Genomic DNA, 21,546 nt, shown 5'->3' with positions numbered 1-21,546 from the left:
CAAGGACGGTTTCGTTCGTGTTCTTGCAGCGAATCCCCACGAGGGAGCCTCAGGGGCAGGAGACGCCACAGCTGCCGGGTACAACCCCTGGCTGTGGCGGCCCCAGAGCCGGGACGGGGCACGGACGCCCCCTCGGGACCCCGGCGGGGCCGGGCCGGGCCGGGCCGGGCAGGGCAGGGGGCGGGCCGAGGCCCCGAGGGAGGGGCTGCGCGGAGGAGCGCGGTGGGCGCGGGGAGCGGCCTCAGGCACAGGGGCTGCGGGCTCGGAGCGCGGCTGGGAGCGGAGCGGAGCGGAGCGGAGCGGCGGGGCCATGCCCGGGGCCGCAGCCCCGCGCCTCTGGCTCGGCGCGGCCGTGCTGGGCTGGCTGGCGGCGGCCGGGGCCCGCCGCAGAGGTAAGGGACCCCGGGCACCGGGAGCGGCAGGTGAAGGCGCCGGAGGGCCGGGGCGGGCGGCTGGGCGGGGGGACAGCGCCCGGCAGCGCCCGGCGCTCCCCGGGCCGCCCGACGCGGGGCTGCGTGCCGCAGGTCGCACTGGGACAGGCTGAGCTCGGGACCTGCCGAGCATGAGCTGCCCTTTCCCCACAGCGCACTTGGGGGAAAAGCTGCCGAGGGGAACTGCGAGAGCGCGGGGGCTCTCTCCTGTGTTGGAGGTCTCCCACCCTCTCTCCTTGTGCCTTGGCACGTCCTTACCTGGGACCTCTGCTAAACCCGTGTCTGGATAGCTTCAAATTTCGGACGGAAAATCCACATCAAGTAGTAGATATTGCAAAATACGTATTGCGATGAGAACTACTAGAAAACATTCTGCAAACATGTTTTACACTTTCATAAAGGTTACGTGATTATTTACTACCTTTGCAAAGCATCTCATAGGGTGTGAACAGAAGTGGCTGAAAAGTGTTTTAACTTCCAGTCTAATGAGGTTATTTGTAAAAATGTATTAATTTGTGCGTGTTTTCTTCATTGGTCCATGAATTGGAGTCACCGTGTTCCTGTTCCATGAGATTGCAATACTGTAATTGCCACAACATTTTTGATCATGTTCTTTTTATAGGTCTCATCAAAGAAAATGGTATTTTTTACAGTAATTTTTATGTCTCCTTTAAAAGTATTACTCTAAAAAGTTGTTCCAGGATAACTTCTTCCAAAAAGTGAACTTTTTACCTCTTTCTATTTTATTCTTTTGGAAGAGTTTAGATCCACAAATACTTTTGTTAAATGCAGTCATAGTTCTGATTTCTACCTTGGGATGTTGGTATGCTGCATCCTTTGCAGTCAGTAGATGCAAGAAAAAACACATTCATTCTCACAGTGGGCACTTACTAAAGACACTGTTAGGTTATCAGTGGTCGTTTTCCAGACCTCCCTAGACTTTGGGCAGCAGGACATACACATTAATAAGCTACTTGTACCTGAGGAACTGGATTGCCAGTGCTGCCACTCTACCCTTGCCTGTCTGTGCTCTGCTCTGACTCCTTTCGTCTTCTCTACTCCAGTTTGTACCCAGTAGGCCTCAGGTCCTTACTGTTCCTTTGGGTTGGAAGTATTCTGGCTGGGCAGGTAGAAAATTATTGACCCCTCTTTGCACATGGATGGAATAGAGATGTGAACAGGAAGTTGTGGAACTCATTTTCCACCCCAGTGCCTCAGAGATAATCATCAGTAGCCACTTCATATCTCTTTGTGGCAAATGAGCTCCTGTGTTGACTTCAGAAACCTCTTTGATTTTTGGTTAAGGTGTTCAGAGGTATTATGTGACTCAGTTTACAGCAGCCATGGTAGAAACCTCAACGTGATTGCAGAGATTTCATCTGTGTCTCTCCCCAAAGGCTCATCCTCTAGCACAAGGCTATCCATGTGTTTAAGATGTTGCATTTTAGGTTCACATTTCTCAGTATCAATCAGGACCAGGGAAGTCTGGGATGGATCAAAGCAAAGCTTACTGCACTAATCCTGAACACAGTCAGGAAAAAGGAAATATGGAATCAAATTATTCCTGGTGTGCAGAGAGACAAATTGAAGAAAGGTAGAGAGCCATGAGCAGTGTATATATATATATATATATATAAGGTGTTTGTGGAAAGGAGCACAGAATATGATAAAATAAAGTAAACTCAAATGCTAGGGAATGAGCTGCATATTTTCCCAGGGTGAACTGTTTTATTCAGCAAACAGTGTGTAGTATCTGGACCTCCAAACAGAATGGGAGAGTTACAACTTTACAGAAACAAGTCTCTCCTAGTAATCTATTGACAGCCTTTTGTGTGTATCTCCTCTACTTTAAATGAAAACACGGTTGCACAATCTACAAAGGAGATTGGATATCATGATCTTATTTCTCAAGTATTCATGTATTTTAGAATTGGATTTTCACTATTCTCTAGCAAATATTTAAAATGAAAGTTGTTAAATCACTAATACATTTAAACATCCATAAAATGATTTTGAAAAATATTTCCATACATATGGGAAGGTTTTTTGTCAGGAACAATCATGAGTAAATGCTAAATTTTGTTAAAGCTTAAATGAGTTTTCTGTTCGTGTCAGAACATGTTAGGATTTTTTATTATTGTGGATGAAGTCAAGTCAGCAGTAGCACAGAAATCTTCCCCTAATTTAATGTTCCTCACATCCTGGACAGAGCTGGTGGGGAAGCCTGCCCTGTAGTTAACTTTCCATAGCACTTTAAAGCTATCAGAACCTGTTTTCAGTTCCTTATAATTTTTGTCAGATCTGAATCATCGGGAAGCCTACAAGAAAGAGGGAGAAAAATTATTTACAAGGGTGTGTAGTAACAGGGCAAGTGGTGATGATTTCAAACTGAAAGAGAGTAGGTTTAAATTAGATATTAGAAAAATATTCTTTACTGTGAGGGTGATGAGGCACTGGAACAGGTTGCCCAGAGAAGCTGTGGCTGCCCCATCCATGTAAATTTTCAAGGTCAGCTTGAACAGAGCTCTGAGCAACCTGGTCTGCTGAAAGGTGTCCCTGCTTGTGTCCTGGAAGATGGAACTTTATGATCATTAGAGTCCCTCCCAGCCCAAATTACTCTATGATTCTATAAAATTGCTGGGTGTTAGACACAGGCAAAGCTTTTCCGGAGCATTTCAGCAAAGTCAATATCCATGATTCTGAGAATAATATTTGAAAGAACGCTTATATCAAAATCTGGTTTTATTTAAGGCATCCTGAATAAGGAATAAATTATTTCAGTGGTTAACATAGCCAGCTCCCTCTTAAATGCTTCTTGTTGGAGCAGATCTCTTCTGCAGGGGTAACGTTTTTGTAGAGATCATGATATTATTTTTTTGTTTGTCTATCCATAAATATGATAAATTTTTTTTTCTGCTGTTGCTGAATTTAGACAGCACTTCAGGTACACTCAGGTGTGTAAAAAAGTTATTTTTAGTTGTCTAACTGATGATGACAGTTATTTTCAGTTGTTCCTCAGAATGAAAAAGAAAAAAAATCAATCAGTGTTACACAACATAAGATTTCCAAACAATAACTATGGGAATATTAGCATACTTCTAGAAAGGAGAAAAGGATACACTGGGTTCATAAAGAGCTGGATGGCCTTTTTAAGTGATGTGCATAATAATAAGAAACTTATAATTTGATCTTTAGTAGGATTTATAACCCTATTACAAGTGACTACAGTCAGCTGTTTTAGAGATCTATCAAATGATGATCTAATTAAACTGTGGAGGAAAAGAAAATAAAGACTTCTTATGTCTAGCCTGATATATTAATGGAGAAGGTAACAGATATTAATTGTTTCAGGAGTGATTCAGTTACAGGAAAGAAAACTAATGAGGGTGCTGTATGAAAGGGAGAATTCCAGTAAAAAATAGAGGACAGGAAGAAACTTTCATCATGGTTCGTAAACTGCTTGTGCTGTAGCTTGCTTGGAAAACATTTCAATAACACACATGACTGACCTGTGATTCTTCAAGGGCTTTTCTCTAAATTCCAGTGAAGGGTAAGTTCCCTGTAAGGTCAAATTGTATGGACATGAATAGCCCACAGGCTACTACAGGAAACTCAGGAACACAGTGGTGGCACAGTCAATCACAATGACTTCCAGCTGCCCTTAGAGGATAGAAGATAAAGCTATTGTTACCTGCCTGGTAGCCTAAAGCCATTTCAGATTAAATCTTTAGTCTTTGAAAGACTGTAGGATTCTCATACTGTGCTGAGAAAGATAAAGTGTATTCTTTCACTAGGGCATCTTCTCCATTTAAAGGTGGGGAATTAGCTGATTTTGAAACTGTTTTATAATTGTGGTTATCTAGAACGACGTGGAAAATGTGGAAGATAGTAAGCTATCTTATATTAATAACCAAAATGTTTCTAATAAGTGACACAATTATACCATGCAAAAATGCAATAAATACAGACCAACCTGGAATCAAAAGCTGGAGCACTCATATTCAAAATGTAACATTAGACAGCTTTGCTTACATCTGCATCTTTAAATTCAACAGCAGCATAATGAAGGCAAAAATTAAGATTCACTGTATCATTCAGTATAACCCAAAATTCTGTTCACAGTTAGCATCAGTTGGTGTCTATTTTTAAATGCAAGGTAAATAGATAGGTATACTTTTCATGTCACTTATATATAAATGTTCCCTTACTTTATTTTTCCATTCTTTCACTTCTCAAGCACATTCCTGAACAAGAATGTCTATTCAGTATGTTGCATGTAAATATGCTGTTAGCCAGAACTTTTGTTGACACTGTCTTGGACAGAAGTCAACTCATGTGCCAGATCAGACTCAGAAATTCTGGCATTCTGCTTTATTTCTAAATGAGTTTGCATTAAAAAAAAAATTTAAACCTATCAAACAAACAAAAACCCCAAACAAACAAAAAAACTGTGATAAAGACTGATTCAGATTTTGATCATTTTATCAGAAAATTTGAGAAATTTTTCGAGGCCACAAGGTCACTTAGATGTCAAAAAAGGTGTTTGGCAGTTGTGTTTTCTTTATTATAATATAGTATGTCATTCATGTAAATTGACTTAAAATGTGTAATCAAGTATCTACCCATTTTAATATACACTTTTGCGATGTTCTGCATGTATACATGCAAACTGCATGCAGCTATCCAACTATCTCTCATCCATTTGAGGGAATTACTAATTTCATGTAGAGGAGTTCTGTAAAGTGGTAATCTATTCTGAAAAGACCTTTGGATAAACCTTCTTCCTGAGGTAAGATTTTAATATTTTTATATATCTGACACTTCATTTTTGTTCAGGTTTCATAAATACCCATAGCACTAGAAAATCAAAATCCAGATAAAATATGTATAAACTTACGCCTTCCCACTGGTTTTGCATTCAGGGTAATGCCTATGTGGTTATTACTGCATTTATTGTCCACTAAAAGAGAGAAAGTTATGACATAATGAATTCTGTTAAATTTCAAGAGTGCTAACGTGCAAAGTTATTAAGACTTCAATATATTCTTTCATAAAATTAGTTTCGCATAATATTGCAACCTATCCTTATTTTCCTTTAAAAATGCTTAACGTATTTTCTAAAATACTTGTTAGACATTCCATCTTGATACTCGAAATGCTCTTGCTCCACAGTACTAGAATGCTCTCCTGGTGGACATCAGGTCCTGCAGAGCCCTTACCGAAGTGTGGATTTTGATTCATCCCACCTCCAGCAATCAGCTATTCAGGATTTAATCTGTGACCATTCCCTAACACCAGGATGGTATCGCTTCATGATTTTTGATAAGCCTGCTGAGATGCCAACCAAGTGCGTGGAGGTATTGTTAGAAATCCTTTCATTCTGAGAAATAGATATTTTGGTGAAGAATTTTTCAGTAGGATAGTTATAAAACAGAGTATGATTATGGGGACTGGTATGGAACAATACAAAGTTTCTATCTTCTCTAAATACTTGAATATATTAAAATGTGTTAACTGGAAAATTAAGTCTTAAGCAGTGGACATTTTACACTGAATGGGCAATAGCAGAGGATGATAAATCCCTTTTAGAGCACTCAAAAACTGTAATTTCCACTCAGTGCTAAAGAAATTTTCTCAGTAGCAGCATAGGAGGACTATAATGTTGTAAAGCTGGAACTGTGTGATGGTCAGTGTATTAGGATGGCCATGTGAGAGCAGTATAAAGACTTGCAGCCTCATGAACCCAATAATTGTGGACATGATGGCTTTTAAAGTCATCATGTCACAGAAAAGAGATTACTCCTGAAGTCACTTGACCTAACAGAGCTAATTGAATATTAGTTGCCTTGTCATCTGCAAGCCTGCAAAGACTCAAGAGTTGCTTGAAATATTTAATACTTCAGATGACTTGTTCTTTATTTCAGAGCTTATTTGTAGCTTTATTTTGAAGCTCTGTTATATTCTAAGGAGATACATCTTTTTTAATTTCCCCTTTTTAAAACATTTCCTTCCTTAAAAAAACCTAAAAATGTCATTAGACTATTGTAGCCTTGATTTTTTAATGAATTGAAATTTCCTTGTCACAGTCTTGTCACAATAAGCTAAAATCCCATCAATTGCGTTCTTTTAAATGAATACAAATCAAAGTTCAAACATTCTAATGCATCAGCTGCCCACATCTCTTAGGTTAGCTGAGCCTTCAGTTGATGGCAAAGGGCAGATAAAAGGTGACAGCTTTAACACCTTTAGTTGATGCTCAGTGTGCTTCTGCTCTACACTGCATTTGCTGTGCTCTGATAGCATCCACACAGTCGCTTAGGGTGGTTAATGGTGCAAAGTAGCTCACTAAGCCATAACACAACTGTGAGCTTTTCTGAGCAAAACTCAGATGTGGCTTCCAGTTCTTTAGGCACTAAATTATAGCCTGTCTTTAGAAACAAACACAAATTCACTAGGTTCAGTCAAGGACTTAAGTCTCTTTTGTGTGCATTTGTATTCAACCTTGAGGAGGAAAGTCAGCAATCCCTCTGTTACACTGGCTGAACGTTGCTAAAAGCTTGTGCGAGAGATTAATTACATATGTACCTCTCATTAAAGCACAGCAACAGTTTGATGTGGCATTAACCATTTCCTGGTGTTTTTCTGTGGTGCTGAAGATGAATCACTGTGGGACTCAAGCCCCTGTCTGGTTGTCTCTGAGGGAGTCAGACTCCATGCCTGGGCCTGGTGAGATCAAGCAGTTAACAGCTTGTGCTACGTGGCAGTTTTTCTTCAGCACTTCAAAAGACTGTTGTCTTTTCCGAATCCCCGTCAGGGTGAGGAACTGCGGAGATTTCTTTGTTTACTTTCTGCAGCCCACCCAAGGATGCATGGGGTATTGTGCAGAAGGTGAGAAAATGCGTGCTCTAACTCAGCTAAGTGTGTGTGTTTATGAGTGAGTGTTTTTCTGATCTGTATCTGTCTGATATTTGGAAGTGGAAATGTCAGGAAATAGTCATGCTAAAATTTCTTGCAGTCCTTGCTTTTAATATTGATATGATAAGAGAAATGATCTGAAATGGTAAGGTGGGTTCACTTCACCCCTCTTTAATTTACATGTAGCATTTGACTAATTTTCAAAGACCAGAAACGTAGGAATTGAAATTTTCTATATAATGACGTGGGGTTATAAGACACATCTAGAAGTCAAAATTCAGTGTACCAAAATTCAGTGTAATTCATGGCACTCAGACTGTCCAAATAGCCATTACTGAACATGTGTAGAATTTTGTATCAGAATAAATTGTGTCTTAAGAGCTTGAGCAAACTGTGATTATATCAATTATTATTTAGCACTGTTGGGAATATTTTTCTTGTTGTAATACTTATCATCTTTCTGGAATGTATACATGTAGTTGCTAGACGAAATTTCAACACAGAAATGCTCTACTGATACACATTTTATTAGTTCTACGAGAAAGGAGACCCTTTGCAATGCTTGAGTGCTTGTGCTGCAGAAGTATGTTGGTGTTCACAGCTCAAAACTTCAGTATTTCATTATTCATGACAGATTTTTCAGATAAGCAAGCCAGGGTTGAATCCTTACAGTTATAAATACTGTGAAACGGTGACAAATTGGTGTAGTAGGAAATTCTTACTAGCTCATGTAACACACCATTATGAAAATACTAGCAGTATTTTCATGCATCATATGCTGTATTGCTTGGAGTCATAGTCTCTGTTACTGAGTACTTTCAAAAGCTTAGTAGCAAATCTGTCAGTGGGCTTTCTGGTGCCTTGTTGCCCCATCATTATACCTTTAGATCCAATTGTTGAGACATTCTTCAAGGAGTTCAGCAAGCTTGTGTGCCTGAAACAATGAAGAAATCCTGCACAATAGAACTGAATTTACTTTGGATCTTGGTACATGGTGAGGAAAGAAGATGTAAAACCACTGCTAGACAGCAAGCTAGCAAATTTGTACTACCTCAAAATAAAGCAGGCAAAAAGCATAACTCTTACTTACCTCTAGTGAACACTGTAAATCTGAAACACATTTTAAGTTTAAATGCACATATTTAAGATGATGTTGTCATGTGAAGTACATTGTACTGTTGTACTGCTTTCTGTATCTAGGTTACCATGTGGCCAGTGCTTTTTTCTTTAAGACTTGACAGCTGTAAATACCTGATGCAAATTTTCTGTCTGTCCTCTACATGCTAAGGAATTTAAACATTGTACCACCACTGAAGCATGGAACAGCAAAGTCTTCTCTTTATTCTTTCTGGTGAATGGGATTTCCAGTGTTGCTGCTGCCCTTCTGATGTAGTTTGGGTAGAGTGACTAACTGGCATTTTCATGTTTAAGTCAAGGTTCCACTTATTTTTTTATAGCATTCAAAATACAAAACAGTAGTGGTACACAAGCACTTTTTATTTGGCTTCTGTAAGAAAGGTGATTTTTTTTCAAAACAGATCTGCACTGAAGTTCGCTGTCCAAAGTTACAGTTAAAGAATAAATGTTTAGATGTGAATATGGAGAGGCAAAAGATGTATTAAAGAGAATAGCTTTTTATTCACTGGCAATATATTAAAGAGAATAGCTTTTTATTCACTGGCAATATGTGTAAGTATTGGCTGAGCACATCAGCAATAAAAGTTGTAGAGGTGGTAGAATGTTCTGTACTCTTCCTCCTAGATGATTTTCAGCACAAGACATTGTGCTCGCTGCTGTCATAGCTGTACATGGATCAGATTACTTCTATTCTGAAAATCTGCACTTCAATTAGTGTTTTGTGACATTTGGTCTATTATCTAAGAGCACTGCTGTCTGTATGTGTGTGAATATAAAATGTAAAACCACTTTATAGTTATTTCAGATGCAAGGCCACAGACCTGTGATCCTGAGGGAACGGAAATTGACGGCATTTGTAGCAGTGAGTATTTTGTTTTGATTTTCCAGGTTTTCTGTGCATCTGTGACCCAATAATGTCAGCATTTAGTGATATTCTGACTTTAATAAAAACGTGTTCATGTTATCAACAGTATTGCTTGGTTTGTTGCAAAATGAGCAGTTTGTAGGTAATTTCAGACAAACTTGGATTACAAAAGTTCTTTCTCAGAATATTTTGAGTAGGTATCAAAATGTCAAAAAGTAACTGTAATGGTGCTGAATGATTCTTCAGGAGTAAAATATGAGATGAATCCACAAATCATATTGTTCCTTATTCTATTCCTTTCTAAATAGCCTTTTTCTTTTTTCCTTTTTTCTTTTCCTTTTCCCCACTTTCTTCGTAAGTAGTGAAATTATTCTTCTGTAAGGCCCATTCCTTTGCATGCTGCCCTTTCCTGCCTGGTAAAATAATTAATTGCATTTTATTCTCTTGTTTATGTTTTTGTTTAGGTTTATTTTGGATTGCTTTTTTTCCCCTCTTTAGCACCTTCCTGTTGTCTAGAATGTATTCAAAAGCTCATAGAGGGTTTTTTCTCCATTTAATAATTAGCAGGAAGATACATATTTTTATTTGATTCTCTTAAGAAATTATGTAGTACTTCCACATATGAAAAAGGAAAATATTATTAGTATATTATTTGGCAAAAAATATGTCAATGTCATTGTATCCAATATTGATTTTGTGCAGAATAAAAAGCAGAGAACATGCTTCTGTTTGACTAGGTAACCTGGCTCCTACATCATCTCCATCTGTGTCACCACCACTTCCATCTGTTCCTGAAGTTGTAGCAGAGATGATCAAAGGCAGCATCTACCTAAGGTGTACCTTTGGCATTCCTTTCACCAACAGCTCTGTTGGATTCATTGTAACTTGGTCAAGACTTTCTCCTGAAGGTGTCAAAGAAGAACTTACACATGAAACAGCAGTTCATACTTTCTCACTTCTAGAACTAGATGGGATAAACGTCAGACTTGGAGACAGAGTATGTTAAAACATTAATGTGATTTCTTTGTATATTTGTACATATGACTCAGTAGACACTAACAGCTTTTAGAGAGAGATCCAGCACCTTCCTGTGTAATTTTTCTTGGCAGAAGCCTACTGCTTCTACCTATTTACACCAACTACCCATATAAATATGTAAATATCACAGAAATACAACTACCACTGCCTCTGAGGTTTTGAGACTGATTGTCTCAATACAGTGGTGTCCCTCCAGGAAAAGTTTTTATTCAAATAATGTAAATTAAGAGGATTTTTGGATGCCACTGCATCTCACTGAGAGGCTGTAAGAGCCAGAGGTTGTGAAAAGCTGGATGAGCTTTTTTCTCTGGATGAGCTGCTGCTTACTGGCTTTGTGTCTAGGATTTACATTTTAATCTCTGCCATCAAAAGCAGTGTGATGCCTTGTCTTCCCTTGTACCAGAATGAAGACTTAGGGTCTCATAGTAACTTTGAGAAGCCAAAGCATTGGAAAATCAATACATCTTTTACCTATATATGCCAAAATACAGGTTAATTTTTCCCGGAGAAAATAAAAACCAAAAAACATGGTTGGTATGCGTATGCATGTTCAATCCAAAGCCAGGCTGCCTGGAAGGCTTATGGACAGGAACAGCAATTTTTATTCCCCAAAAATCATTTGGGAACTCTGAAGACTTGCCTGACAGTGGTGGCTTGGTGACAGTCAAAAGGAAAGGCACAATCATAAGCTGCCTCCTGCTGCTATGCATCACTTTTTTTTTTCAGGATCAGAAATACTGCATGTGTGGTCAACACATCTCAAAATGGATACAGCAAAATAAAAACAAATACCAAAACAAACACCAAATCAAAGCAAAACCACAGTGTCTAGTTGCATGAAACTGGTTTAGTGGAGGGAAGTCACACTGAATTCCTCATCTTGAAAAAGATTATCCAGGTCTATAACATCAGGAAAACATAATCTAAGATCCGATGGTCACTAAACAAAATTAAAAGGCAAAAGCTATGAAATAGGAAAAAAAATAGGAAATAACATATAAACAAGTGTAGGCCCCTGTTACTAACTCTAATTGAATGTCATTGGTTGTAGAAATGCTCCATAAAAGATTTTTAAAGTATTCATTGAATATGATTTGTAGGCAGCCATTAGTTGAAGATATCTCTACACCACTGGTAGAATATGCCAGGAAAAGGTCCTAGGATGTTCAGTCTGTTTCTGGATTTTTCTTTAGCAGTATTTACCTATTACCTGTGGCAAGTGGTACCTTGTGGTGCAACCAGAAGACTGGCCATGATGAATCATTGAACTGACCATGGTGGTCAAGTTTTGTCTTCATGTGACCACTTCATACCAAAAATGTATTTTGTTATTCTGGTTTTATCCTACAGGTCTACTGTAGCAGTTCTTCTTTTTTCATGGAAAAGCCAGATATACAAAGTTCTTCAGTTGAGAGCAAGGAATTTTTTGCTGGAATTAAGGTAACTTTGTAAAAACATAATGTGGTAGGAATTTTTGTGTAGTGCTACAGCAGTCAGTCCTCTGACTAGAAGGCACTTAAAATGTATAAACAATTAATAGAGCCAGCTGTCGGCTAAGGTAGACTTAAATTTGTCCAAAAGCAAGAGAATCACAGTGGTTTGTGTGCTTCCCACCTATCCAAGGTGCAGGAAGGCTGAGCTGACCTCTTGCACACACAGTGCGGGTCTTGGTTTCCAGCACTGGAGCCGACTGCTGCTGTGCTCATAAAGTTTGGGGGCACAACCTGAGCCAGCGTGGTGTGGGTTTGGAGGAGGGTAGCTGGGAGGTGGGCTGTGCTCTGCTCTTGGTCAGAGGCTAAGCATCAAAACTGGTTTTAGTTCCTACTGTGGATAGAGCTATAGGGACCCATTTGCTGTCCAAGAATGGGACACCAGTCCCGGAAAGACAAGACTGCATGTCATTAATTACAGATTGGGTATAGTCCTGCTGACTTAGCCTAAGCCTGTTCCTGTAGGATCGGGGCCTAGATTTCTGTCATGGCAGTGCAGTTCTGCAGGGTGCCCTGCAAAGAGGCATTGTGCTCTCTTTGTTTCCCTGTGAGGCTGCATTCAGGACCCCACCCATCCTACCAAGCTGAGCTGTAGGCCCCTGTTACTATCTCTAATTGAGTTTCCGATTGTACATTTTTGGTGATCCATATTGTAAGCTTGTGGAGAAGAGTCCCAGGAGAAATATGGTGCTTCCAAATTCTTTTGGAATTGTTACCTCTAGGTAGCTTCCCACTTCCTTCCACCCCGCCCACCCACTGTCCACTTAGATAGTACACAAAACTGTTCTTATCTTTGCTTCCAAGGGTTACTAATTTTTGTGATGAAAATGTTGTTTGCTAACTGCCTCCTTTCTAGCTAGCCCTTTTTTGGGCCTTTTCCTTATCCTTGCCCCTTTACGCATCTCTTCAAGGCTATGGCTGCTGCATCTGCATCTTTTCCTCAATATCCTGCTGCTCCTCAGCCCATGTAAATAAGCACTCCTAGTGATTAGGAAGCAGTGCTGCTGTTTACTCACAAAGATTGCATTTTAAGCATAATTTCTTCTGTGCTAGATACATCCAGAAACATATGACATATCAGAAGATGGGAGGGAATACAGACTGACAATAGAAAGTAGCATTCCTATTCCTTGTCCTGAATTTAGCCAGCTAAAAAGTGACTGCAAAATCTCACTAACATTAAACAGTGTTGATGAAGGTAAGTATTACCATGGTTTTGTTACATTTTGTGTATTTAATTATATTTTTGTATATTTTTATAAATATTCTGCTAGTTTCCTTCAGAGAAGTTGTTATACTGTAAAATACTTCCTAAAATGTTAAAGTATTCAGAATCTGTATGATGCTGCTGAAAATATGAAAGAATTTCTTGTTGAAATTTGCAGATGTTTTGGTAGACACTGATATCAGCCATATTCTTTAACATGAATAGACAGAATATTATAATAATGATAAAGGTTATAATTCAGGTAATTTTGTTTACCTGTTGAATTTCAAATATTATATATACAGTCACAGAGTCATAATTTTTTACTCTTATAGCCATTTTCTGTAATATTTTCTCAAGCACTAACCCTGTGAACCAGAAGGAGCCTTGCCTATGCAGACAATGATTTTTTTCCCTTTATCAAGCCTATCAAGATTTCCATTTGTCTATCAAACTGGGGAATGCAAAAACATTGTCTCAGCTGTGTATATGAAGATGTAGAGAGGAGGTTTTCTGCATGACCAAACCAAACCCAAGAAAAATGCATAATTATTTTAATTTTTGAAAGCATGTGTAAATAAGTTAGTATCTATATTAACAGTAGTATGGAGAATGTGGCTTATTTAGAGGATGAACTTACTAATTATGCATTTTCTTTAAAACAGGTAAAGAGCAGTTAGGTCTAAACTTGGCTCTTTCTTCTTGTCATGTGGATCTTCTCCAGAAATCCTGCAATGATGGAATCTGTAGTCAAGGTGTAATTTATTTCAGTGCTGTGACAGACTTCATTGAGGATGGAGACAGGATTACCAGAATTGCAGTTGAACCTATATCCAGTGAGAATTTCCTGTGGAATGGCTATGTTCCAGAAAGCACACAGGTAGAAAATCTTCGTATTAAGATCTGTAAACTGTCCAGAAGCATGGCTGGTGTTAGTGAAGCTTTTATTTCAGTTGTGACTTGCTGATTCGCACCAAGATTTCTAAGTGGTTGGTTTTAGTTGATTTATTTTTTCTTGAAATTCCATGTTCTCATTGGAATTTTTTGTCTTACATTTTAATATTGAAGTAGCTACTAAGAATAATTAAAGTATAATTTAAGATTGATTAAAAGTATCCCAATATAATATACTTATTTGAATGTAAACTACTATCATAAATAATGTAGCTGAGTGTATTTATTTCCTAACCTGACATATTTTACATTTTTTGTCTTTGTTTTGAAGATTACAGTTAAGGATCTACCCACTGCCTACTGTTACTCATTTACTGACCCTCATATAATTACTTTTGATGGAAGGTAATTACTGGCTTGCTGCTCTTAAAATTAAATATGTTGGGGGTTTTCTGGGTGGATTTTGGGGATTGTGTTTTATTTCTTTAATTATTTATATATTTATTCTAAATCTGTAGTGATGATACAAGTAAGCTGTAGTTTCCTGCAATTGGCCGACGATTTTTTTTTACACTAAGGATTAATGTGTTTTAGTTGGTGAAAGCTTGCCAGTCATGAAGAGGCTTGTATATTTGCATTTCTAAAGGCAAGTTTTGGGGTTGTGGCAAGACAATGAAGCAAATGGATAGGAGGAGTGGTAGCTATGAAGCCTGTTGACTGCAAAAAATAGAAATGTTCATATATTAAATATGAACCATGATAAAATGATTGAGTAAAAAAAACTTTTATTGCAAGGATGTTTCCAAATAAACCATAATTTCCCTATTTCTGCGTGTCAGTATCTGAATCCTTGCAAGGATCAACTTACTAGAAGCTGTATGCTGTCTGTGTAGCATTTTGCTGCCTTTATTAGTGGCATTGAAAGCAACCTACTGACTGCTGTTACTTGCACATCACTGGCCAAAAAGCATTTTGAAGTGAAAACAGCTTTCATTGCCACAGCTGGTTTTGGTGTGCTTCTTTCTTACAAGGTATTTCTGATTCAAAAAGGATGTCTGAACAAACACAGACTTCACACCTGGGAGTTTTATATTCTTTGTTCAGCAGAAGCACATTTCAAGCAGCAGGGTGAGAAGACGTGGATATGTTGCTTTCAAAAAAGGATGTTCAACCCACACATGATAACAGAAGGGGAAATAAAAGTTGTGATTGCTTCTCTGATAGAACTTTGACTACTACTACTACTAATAAAGTCAATGGGCTTATCCTAAGCTTGCAGTTTCTCCTTCAGTGGAAGTTGTAGGGATGTCTTAACTGGTCATTGTAACCATGGATGCATTGTGGTCAAGCTTTCTCATGAAGCAGTGTTTTACTGTTTCTCTGCAGCATCTATAAGCATGATGCTGCAGAGAAAAAACTTACTTTTTTTAAGGATAAATTATGTTGCTACTTTATTTTACAAACTGAGGGAACAAATTACCTACTGAAATATGGACAATCCAATGCAGTCCCAGTAGTGTAGCCATCTGCAGTTTGTCTGCTGCCCCATTATACACAAAGCAAATTGACAGTCTACAACTGTCAAATGCCATTTATAGCCAAGAGGCTATTAAACTTACAGCAAAAGTTTGGGGGTTTTCTTTCTGTTTTTTTTTTTCTATTTTTTTTCTTGCTGCTGAATCATTAAATTGGCTATTTTAACCTTGCTTCAGGGGACAGATGGCTAACCCTAAGGAAAAAAAGCAAGTTGCTATTTATGGTTTTCATCTGAAATGATCATTGGGAATAAGCACTCCCCATCTCCATGTTAATAAAGCAGACCTTTTTAAAAGGATGTGACTTTCTAAATAATTTTGTCAAAAGTACTTGTGCAGTTTTCAGCATCTGCCCCCACATGCACACTGCTATGCATCTTATTGCTCTCACTGCATAGGTGTAGGATTGTAGAAACACAAAGGTTGAGAAGTACCCTCCATATGCTTCGAATCAAAGAATGGCAGTAGCTTCATGCTTATGTTTCCATTCACAGCCATTGTCTACATATATTCCACTCATGATCCTTTTTTTCTGCTGAAAAAATGTTTTGTTTTTTAAAATTTAGAGCTGCTCAGAGGGAGATATGATGATGTTTGCTCAGGATAAAGCTGTGTTTTGCTCTGTGAGCTGTACTGTTTTTTCTGACTTGGGAAAATGACTTGCAGTATCAATGTTCACCAAATAGTAGAAATCTGCTTGAAAATGAAGTTGCTGACAACTTCAGCAACTGAAGTGATGCAGTTATTTCACAACCAAAGTGATATCACGTGCTGTGCTTTTGATTCCAGAGTCTATGACAATTTTAAAACAGGAACATTTGTTCTCTATAAGAGTACATCTCGAGATTTTGAAGTTCATGTTCGCCAGTGGGACTGTGGAAGTCTTCACTACCCAGCATCCTGCAACTGTGGCTTTGTTGCTAAGGAAGGAAGTGATATAATTGCATTTGACATGTGCAGTGGTCAGCTCCATGAATCACAGCCACACTTATCTGTAATAAACAGAGACACAACAGGAAGCAATGTCAGAATCACTGAATCCTACCTAGGAAGAAAAGTAACAGTAAGTGGTAAATAATGGCTTACAGATTAGGTAAAATAAAAGCTCATGTTTTTCATGAGGCTGTCTTCAATCTCTTTTTAGGTTTTGTTTTCTTCTGGAGCTTTCGTTCGTGCTGATGTGAGTGAATGGGGAATGAGCCTAACACTTAGGGCACCCAGTTCAGATTACAGACATACAGTGGGACTCTGTGGCACCTTTGATGGAAATGCAGAGAATGACTATCACACTGCGAGTGGCATGGAAATCCCAAACCATGCTAATGGTCCTTTTTCTTTTATTAAGGAATGGAGGTAACAAAATGCTTCTGTTGATAAATCTAATGTCATCATTTTTGGTTCTGCCTTTCCTTCACACTCTTAAAAATAATAACACTCTTGTCAGAATAATAAAAAGAAAAATCTCCTTAAGTTTTTAAGTTGATATTAGAATGTGATAATTACATTACATTATTAATTTAAAAGAAAATTTAAACTGAATTGCCAAATAAGTAGTTTAGCACTATGATGTAAGATTAGTTTGATTTGGTTTGGAAAAAAGTACCAAAGTATACAGAAAATACCCACTCATCTCAATTCTTTTATAAGTTACTCTTGATGTTTTGTGTTTTAACTGTTGTTTAAATATAGCTGTGTGCTGCAGACTTATGCTGTAGAAGCATGAAACAACAAAGAACAAAAAAAAAATTAATACTTTAGTAACAGAAAGAAAATAGTTCAGATGATACAGTTTCACCTTTTCCTTTCCTCACTAGAATTTTACCAGGAGAGAGTTTGTTTGACAAGACACCTGCTTCATTTACATCTTCTAGAAAAATGTTATTCTGTGACTGTACACTTGAAGATGCCAGATTTTATCAACCAGCAAACAATCTGGAGACAGTTACTCAGTCAGAACCTCCTTTGTCTTGTAAAGAAAGTGAGAATGGTAGATTTCTTTCTTTGATACCAGGACTGGATGTCACTGCTGAGTATCTTGGTCCTGCTGATCTTGTCAGGGGCTTAAAGAAACGTTCATCTACACATGAAATGGATTCATCTACAGTTCTGCAGAGGCAGAATAATGAAACCAAACTTCACAAAACATCACTATTAAACTCACATCTCTCTGCCACCTCTGAGGGAAATACTGGTACAGAAAGAGAGGGAAGTTCAAACTTAAACATTAGGAGAAATTCTCACCATTACAGGAGTCGCTTTCACAGAAATCAATCTGCTACAAGTAGAGGGAAGCGCCAAAATTATTATGAATACCATCCAGTATTCATCTTCCAAAGTCTCAGCCAAACAGATTTAGAGGGATATAGTTACTTTTTCCCAGAGGACCATGCCACTGACACAGATGAGAAGCTCCTTCCTTCTTGGCCCACACCTTCAGGCCTCACTGAATCTAGTGCTTTGTTCCTGTGCCAGCAGGCAATAGCTAATTCCAGCATAGGAAGGTCCTGTGGTGCCCTCCTTGGCCGGCGAACAGGGGATGCCATCAGTATGTGCGTTAAAGACCTGCTGCTGAAAGATGACCTCAGTTGGGCAGAAGCTTCCTTAGCTCTGCTGGAGAATGAATGTGAGAAAAGAATTTTAGAAGAAATAAATTACAGCCCACAGGAACTTGAAGAGTCAGTTGAGAGCCTCCTTACTGCTTTGAAGTGTCCCAGTCTCTGCAGTGGTAATGGAGAATGTACAGAATGGGGCTGTGCATGTTTTCAAGGCTACAGCTCGTATGACTGCAGCATACTGTCTGGTAAGTGGGGGGAAATGAGATTTACTTCAATAATGTTCTCAGTGTTTGTGAAAAGTGTATTTGTTTTGCTGCCTTTCTCTCCTGCTTTTGTGCATGGGCAAGGGTTCTCAGTTATTTAATTACAGTTTACTACAGCTGTAATTATTTTTCATTCAGCCTTCTTGTTTCCAAGGCCAAAGCATAAGCTTAGTTTCTAATAGGTCAGATTTAAAAAGTCACTTTGAAATGCAGAGTGTAGCCCCAAGAGACTGTCAATATTTCCATGTGCTATCTCTTTCAGGGAAAATATGCCACATTCATCCCTCTCCTAGTTTTTTATAGTTTATGTGATCCTTTAATGAGTTTATTAAATCTCAATGGGATGTTTTTGTCTTCGGTGATGTAAAATCTCTGTAAGCTAACTGTTAGGATAGGAGGAGAATTGGTAGTAAAGAAAAAAGAGTTGTAACAAATAGTGCTGGGCAAGGATTTTTCATTTTCAGTAGGTAAGATATTCACTAAAAATTCAGTTGAACAATTACTCTGGAAAAATACTATCAATGTCAAAACTCTTTCAAAATAAAACTTGTTAATATTTTGGTTTGCAATCATGTTTTTGTTTTAATGACTTACTTAAGAGCAAATAGAGAAAGAGGGAATAGAATAAAAAGAAATGTTTGACTCCAAGAAGAATAAAATAAGCTGGTTTTGCCTCATAGAAACTGTTTTTGAGTGCTCTGATCTGTCAGTTTATTTCCTGAAGTAACTTCCATCTGAGATTTTTTTTAGGGGTGTTTTTTGTGGCTTTTTGTTTTGTTTTGTTTTGTTTTGATTTGTTTTTTTTTTTTTTGGGGGGGGGGTTGTTTTTGTTTTTAATAAAAAATAATCCCTATATAAATTATTGCATAAATCCCTATATAAATTATTGCATAATTGCCTCCTTTCCAGTTCCTATTTCTAAGGCCTTAGTTTCATTTCAGTTTTATTCTGGAAGTCTGATGTAAAGAACCATAGTTGAGAAAGCAAAACATATATTCACAAGTGTTTGTTATCAGTTGAAATTTCTCTGCTTCCTAATACTGAGGTTCCAAGAGAAGACAGAAGCCTAGCTTTCAATTTAAAGTTTCAGTGTAACAATGTAAAGTCTTTCTGTTTATTCTTCCCTTCAGCTGGTCCCAGATTTTCTTGTTTACATAGTTTTCATGGTTGGATAGAAAAATAAACATACTGCATAATGCAAATACATATGAATGAGTTCTCATACTAGCATTTCTTGTCTAATCTCTGCTTCCAAGACCAGGCTCCAGAAATTACAGAGCTGGAGAATGCTGGGCTGTGTGACATTCGACAGTATGACTGCACATCTGTGAGAGTGTTTGGACATGGCTTCAGGGACTCATTGAACCTGAAATGTGAAATCATCAAATTGCAAGTAGGTCTCCCTGAATAGCGACAATTACATTTTAGACTTCTTAGAGAACAAGGGACAAAATGTCAAACATATTATTCATTGATGTGGGCACAGCCCAATGGTTTCGTGGAAGCTAAAAGCAAAGGCACTCAGCACTTTGCAGCAAACACTCAAGACTTTGCAAGATTGCCATTTCCTCCATGATAAGAGAAATACAAAACATAATGGGAATGTTCAGCAGCTGGGAGGGAGATAACAGCACACAGCAGCTATCCATCAGAAGAGGGCAAGGGCATTCCTATTAGTAACAACCAGCACATCGTTGTATTTTTAAGTGCTTATGGAGAGGAATGGAAGTACCACTTCTTTGAAAAAGGACAGCAAGGTTAAAGCCATTACTAGATTTCTGTCTCAAATCTAATGCTTGAAATAGCCTTTTATAAACATAATAAATCCATTAGGAAAAAGATAAACGTGTTTTTGATACGTTGTCCATTTCCCAGATGTAGAATACCATGGGTATTTCATGATATATGTCAGGTTTGAACAGGAGATTAAAAAATGTTTCACTGTAAACTTAAGGGGAATTTGTGTAGAGAGGCTTTTGTTGCTCGTTGTTACAAAAAGTTTTCAAGGCAAATATATAAGCAATTTACAAGTTGTAGCCCAGAATAAATGGTCAGTATACAAGTTTTTATGTCATGTTAGACATGAGAACAAAAAAAAACTAGAAGTAAAACTGTATTTTATTGGTGTGATGATGGAGGGGGTGAGAGCTAGCGAAAGGGGAACCATTTAATGGTAAATTTTGTTCCTGAGACAGTAATTTTCCTTAGCTGTTTCCAGCAGATGCTGAAATTATTTTGACAGATTAGGCAATTCTGGCTATAGATTTTTCTTAAACTCTACATGTATCCACTCAAGTTGGCTTGAAATGATTGTCGAGAATAAGTTTATGCTCCCCTTATAATAAAAGGCTTTTAGACTAAGCTCACAGTAAGACAATTATTGGGATTTCACTTATCACAGTTTGAAATGTCTCAGTTTTAACAACTCATGGCAAGATATTCTGAAATCTCTTGGTTGTGCTGCATTTGGCTCCAAACACAAAAACTTCCTAATTAGTCACTTTTAATGATGATCATCTCACTGACAAGAGCCATTTTACTGCTGTTAGCTGCAGTTGAGGAGAAAGCTGTAAATTTTTTCCTTGAGAATACAAAAGAAAGGAAGTTTGGGGTACTGGTTTTTTGTTTAGTTTTTCAGGCGGGAGAAATAGTGAATTTAAGGAAATGTCAATGGACTTGCAACAATATAGAACTGCACATATTTTGAGATTGAATTTAAATGATCAAAACTTTGTAGAAGAGGCATTTTGACAGAATTTAGAATTTCTTTTCAGTATTTTCACTTTTGAAATGTTAAATCAAACCTATTGTTCATGGGCTGTCTTACCCAGTTTAGGGTAGATACTTGATAGAGATTTGGGTAGGAAATGCCCAGGAGCCTATGATTACAGAGATAGAGAATTTAAATGTAAAGGATGAGAATATGTTTAATCTCTGCAAAACAAAAATACTGTTTTATTTCCTTCTGTTTTACACTGAACTCCACTTTCCATGAACCTTATGAGTTGGATTGCCTGCAGATCTGAAGGCTTTTTAATTGGTTTTTGAAAAGTTAAACTGTTTCTGAAAGAATTATCTGACCTTGCTTCCATCTTGTAACAAAAGGTTTCTGAAGAAGTAAACTGTATCACATTTAAAATGTTACAGTACTAAGTACACTCAAAATTACATATTTAGAAATATTTATCTTTTATACTTAGCTTTGCTGTGAATTTC

General features: G+C 37.9%; 1 protein-coding gene across 1 annotated transcript in view; it reads left to right on the top strand.

Annotated features, from left to right (window-relative positions):
* The first annotated feature begins 310 nt into the window (after positions 1–310).
* Positions 311–21,546, top strand: part of VWDE (von Willebrand factor D and EGF domains) — a 38,006-nt gene continuing 16,770 nt past the window's right edge. The window contains exons 1-13 of the mRNA XM_032746681.3: positions 311–392; positions 5,604–5,788; positions 7,088–7,319; positions 9,280–9,345; positions 10,086–10,345; positions 11,737–11,826; positions 12,930–13,074; positions 13,749–13,963; positions 14,309–14,382; positions 16,302–16,575; positions 16,657–16,865; positions 17,327–18,312; positions 19,587–19,723. Of these exons, the coding sequence (XP_032602572.2) occupies positions 311–392; positions 5,604–5,788; positions 7,088–7,319; positions 9,280–9,345; positions 10,086–10,345; positions 11,737–11,826; positions 12,930–13,074; positions 13,749–13,963; positions 14,309–14,382; positions 16,302–16,575; positions 16,657–16,865; positions 17,327–18,312; positions 19,587–19,723 (2,955 nt within the window). The remainder of the gene's footprint in view (positions 393–5,603; positions 5,789–7,087; positions 7,320–9,279; positions 9,346–10,085; positions 10,346–11,736; positions 11,827–12,929; positions 13,075–13,748; positions 13,964–14,308; positions 14,383–16,301; positions 16,576–16,656; positions 16,866–17,326; positions 18,313–19,586; positions 19,724–21,546) is intronic.

Source organism: Taeniopygia guttata, chromosome 2 (assembly GCF_048771995.1).
Source record: "Taeniopygia guttata chromosome 2, bTaeGut7.mat, whole genome shotgun sequence".
NCBI classification, from domain to species: domain Eukaryota; kingdom Metazoa; phylum Chordata; class Aves; order Passeriformes; family Estrildidae; genus Taeniopygia; species Taeniopygia guttata.
Note: the sequence above shows the minus strand (reverse complement) of the source record. Positions and strands in the feature narration are given on the sequence as shown.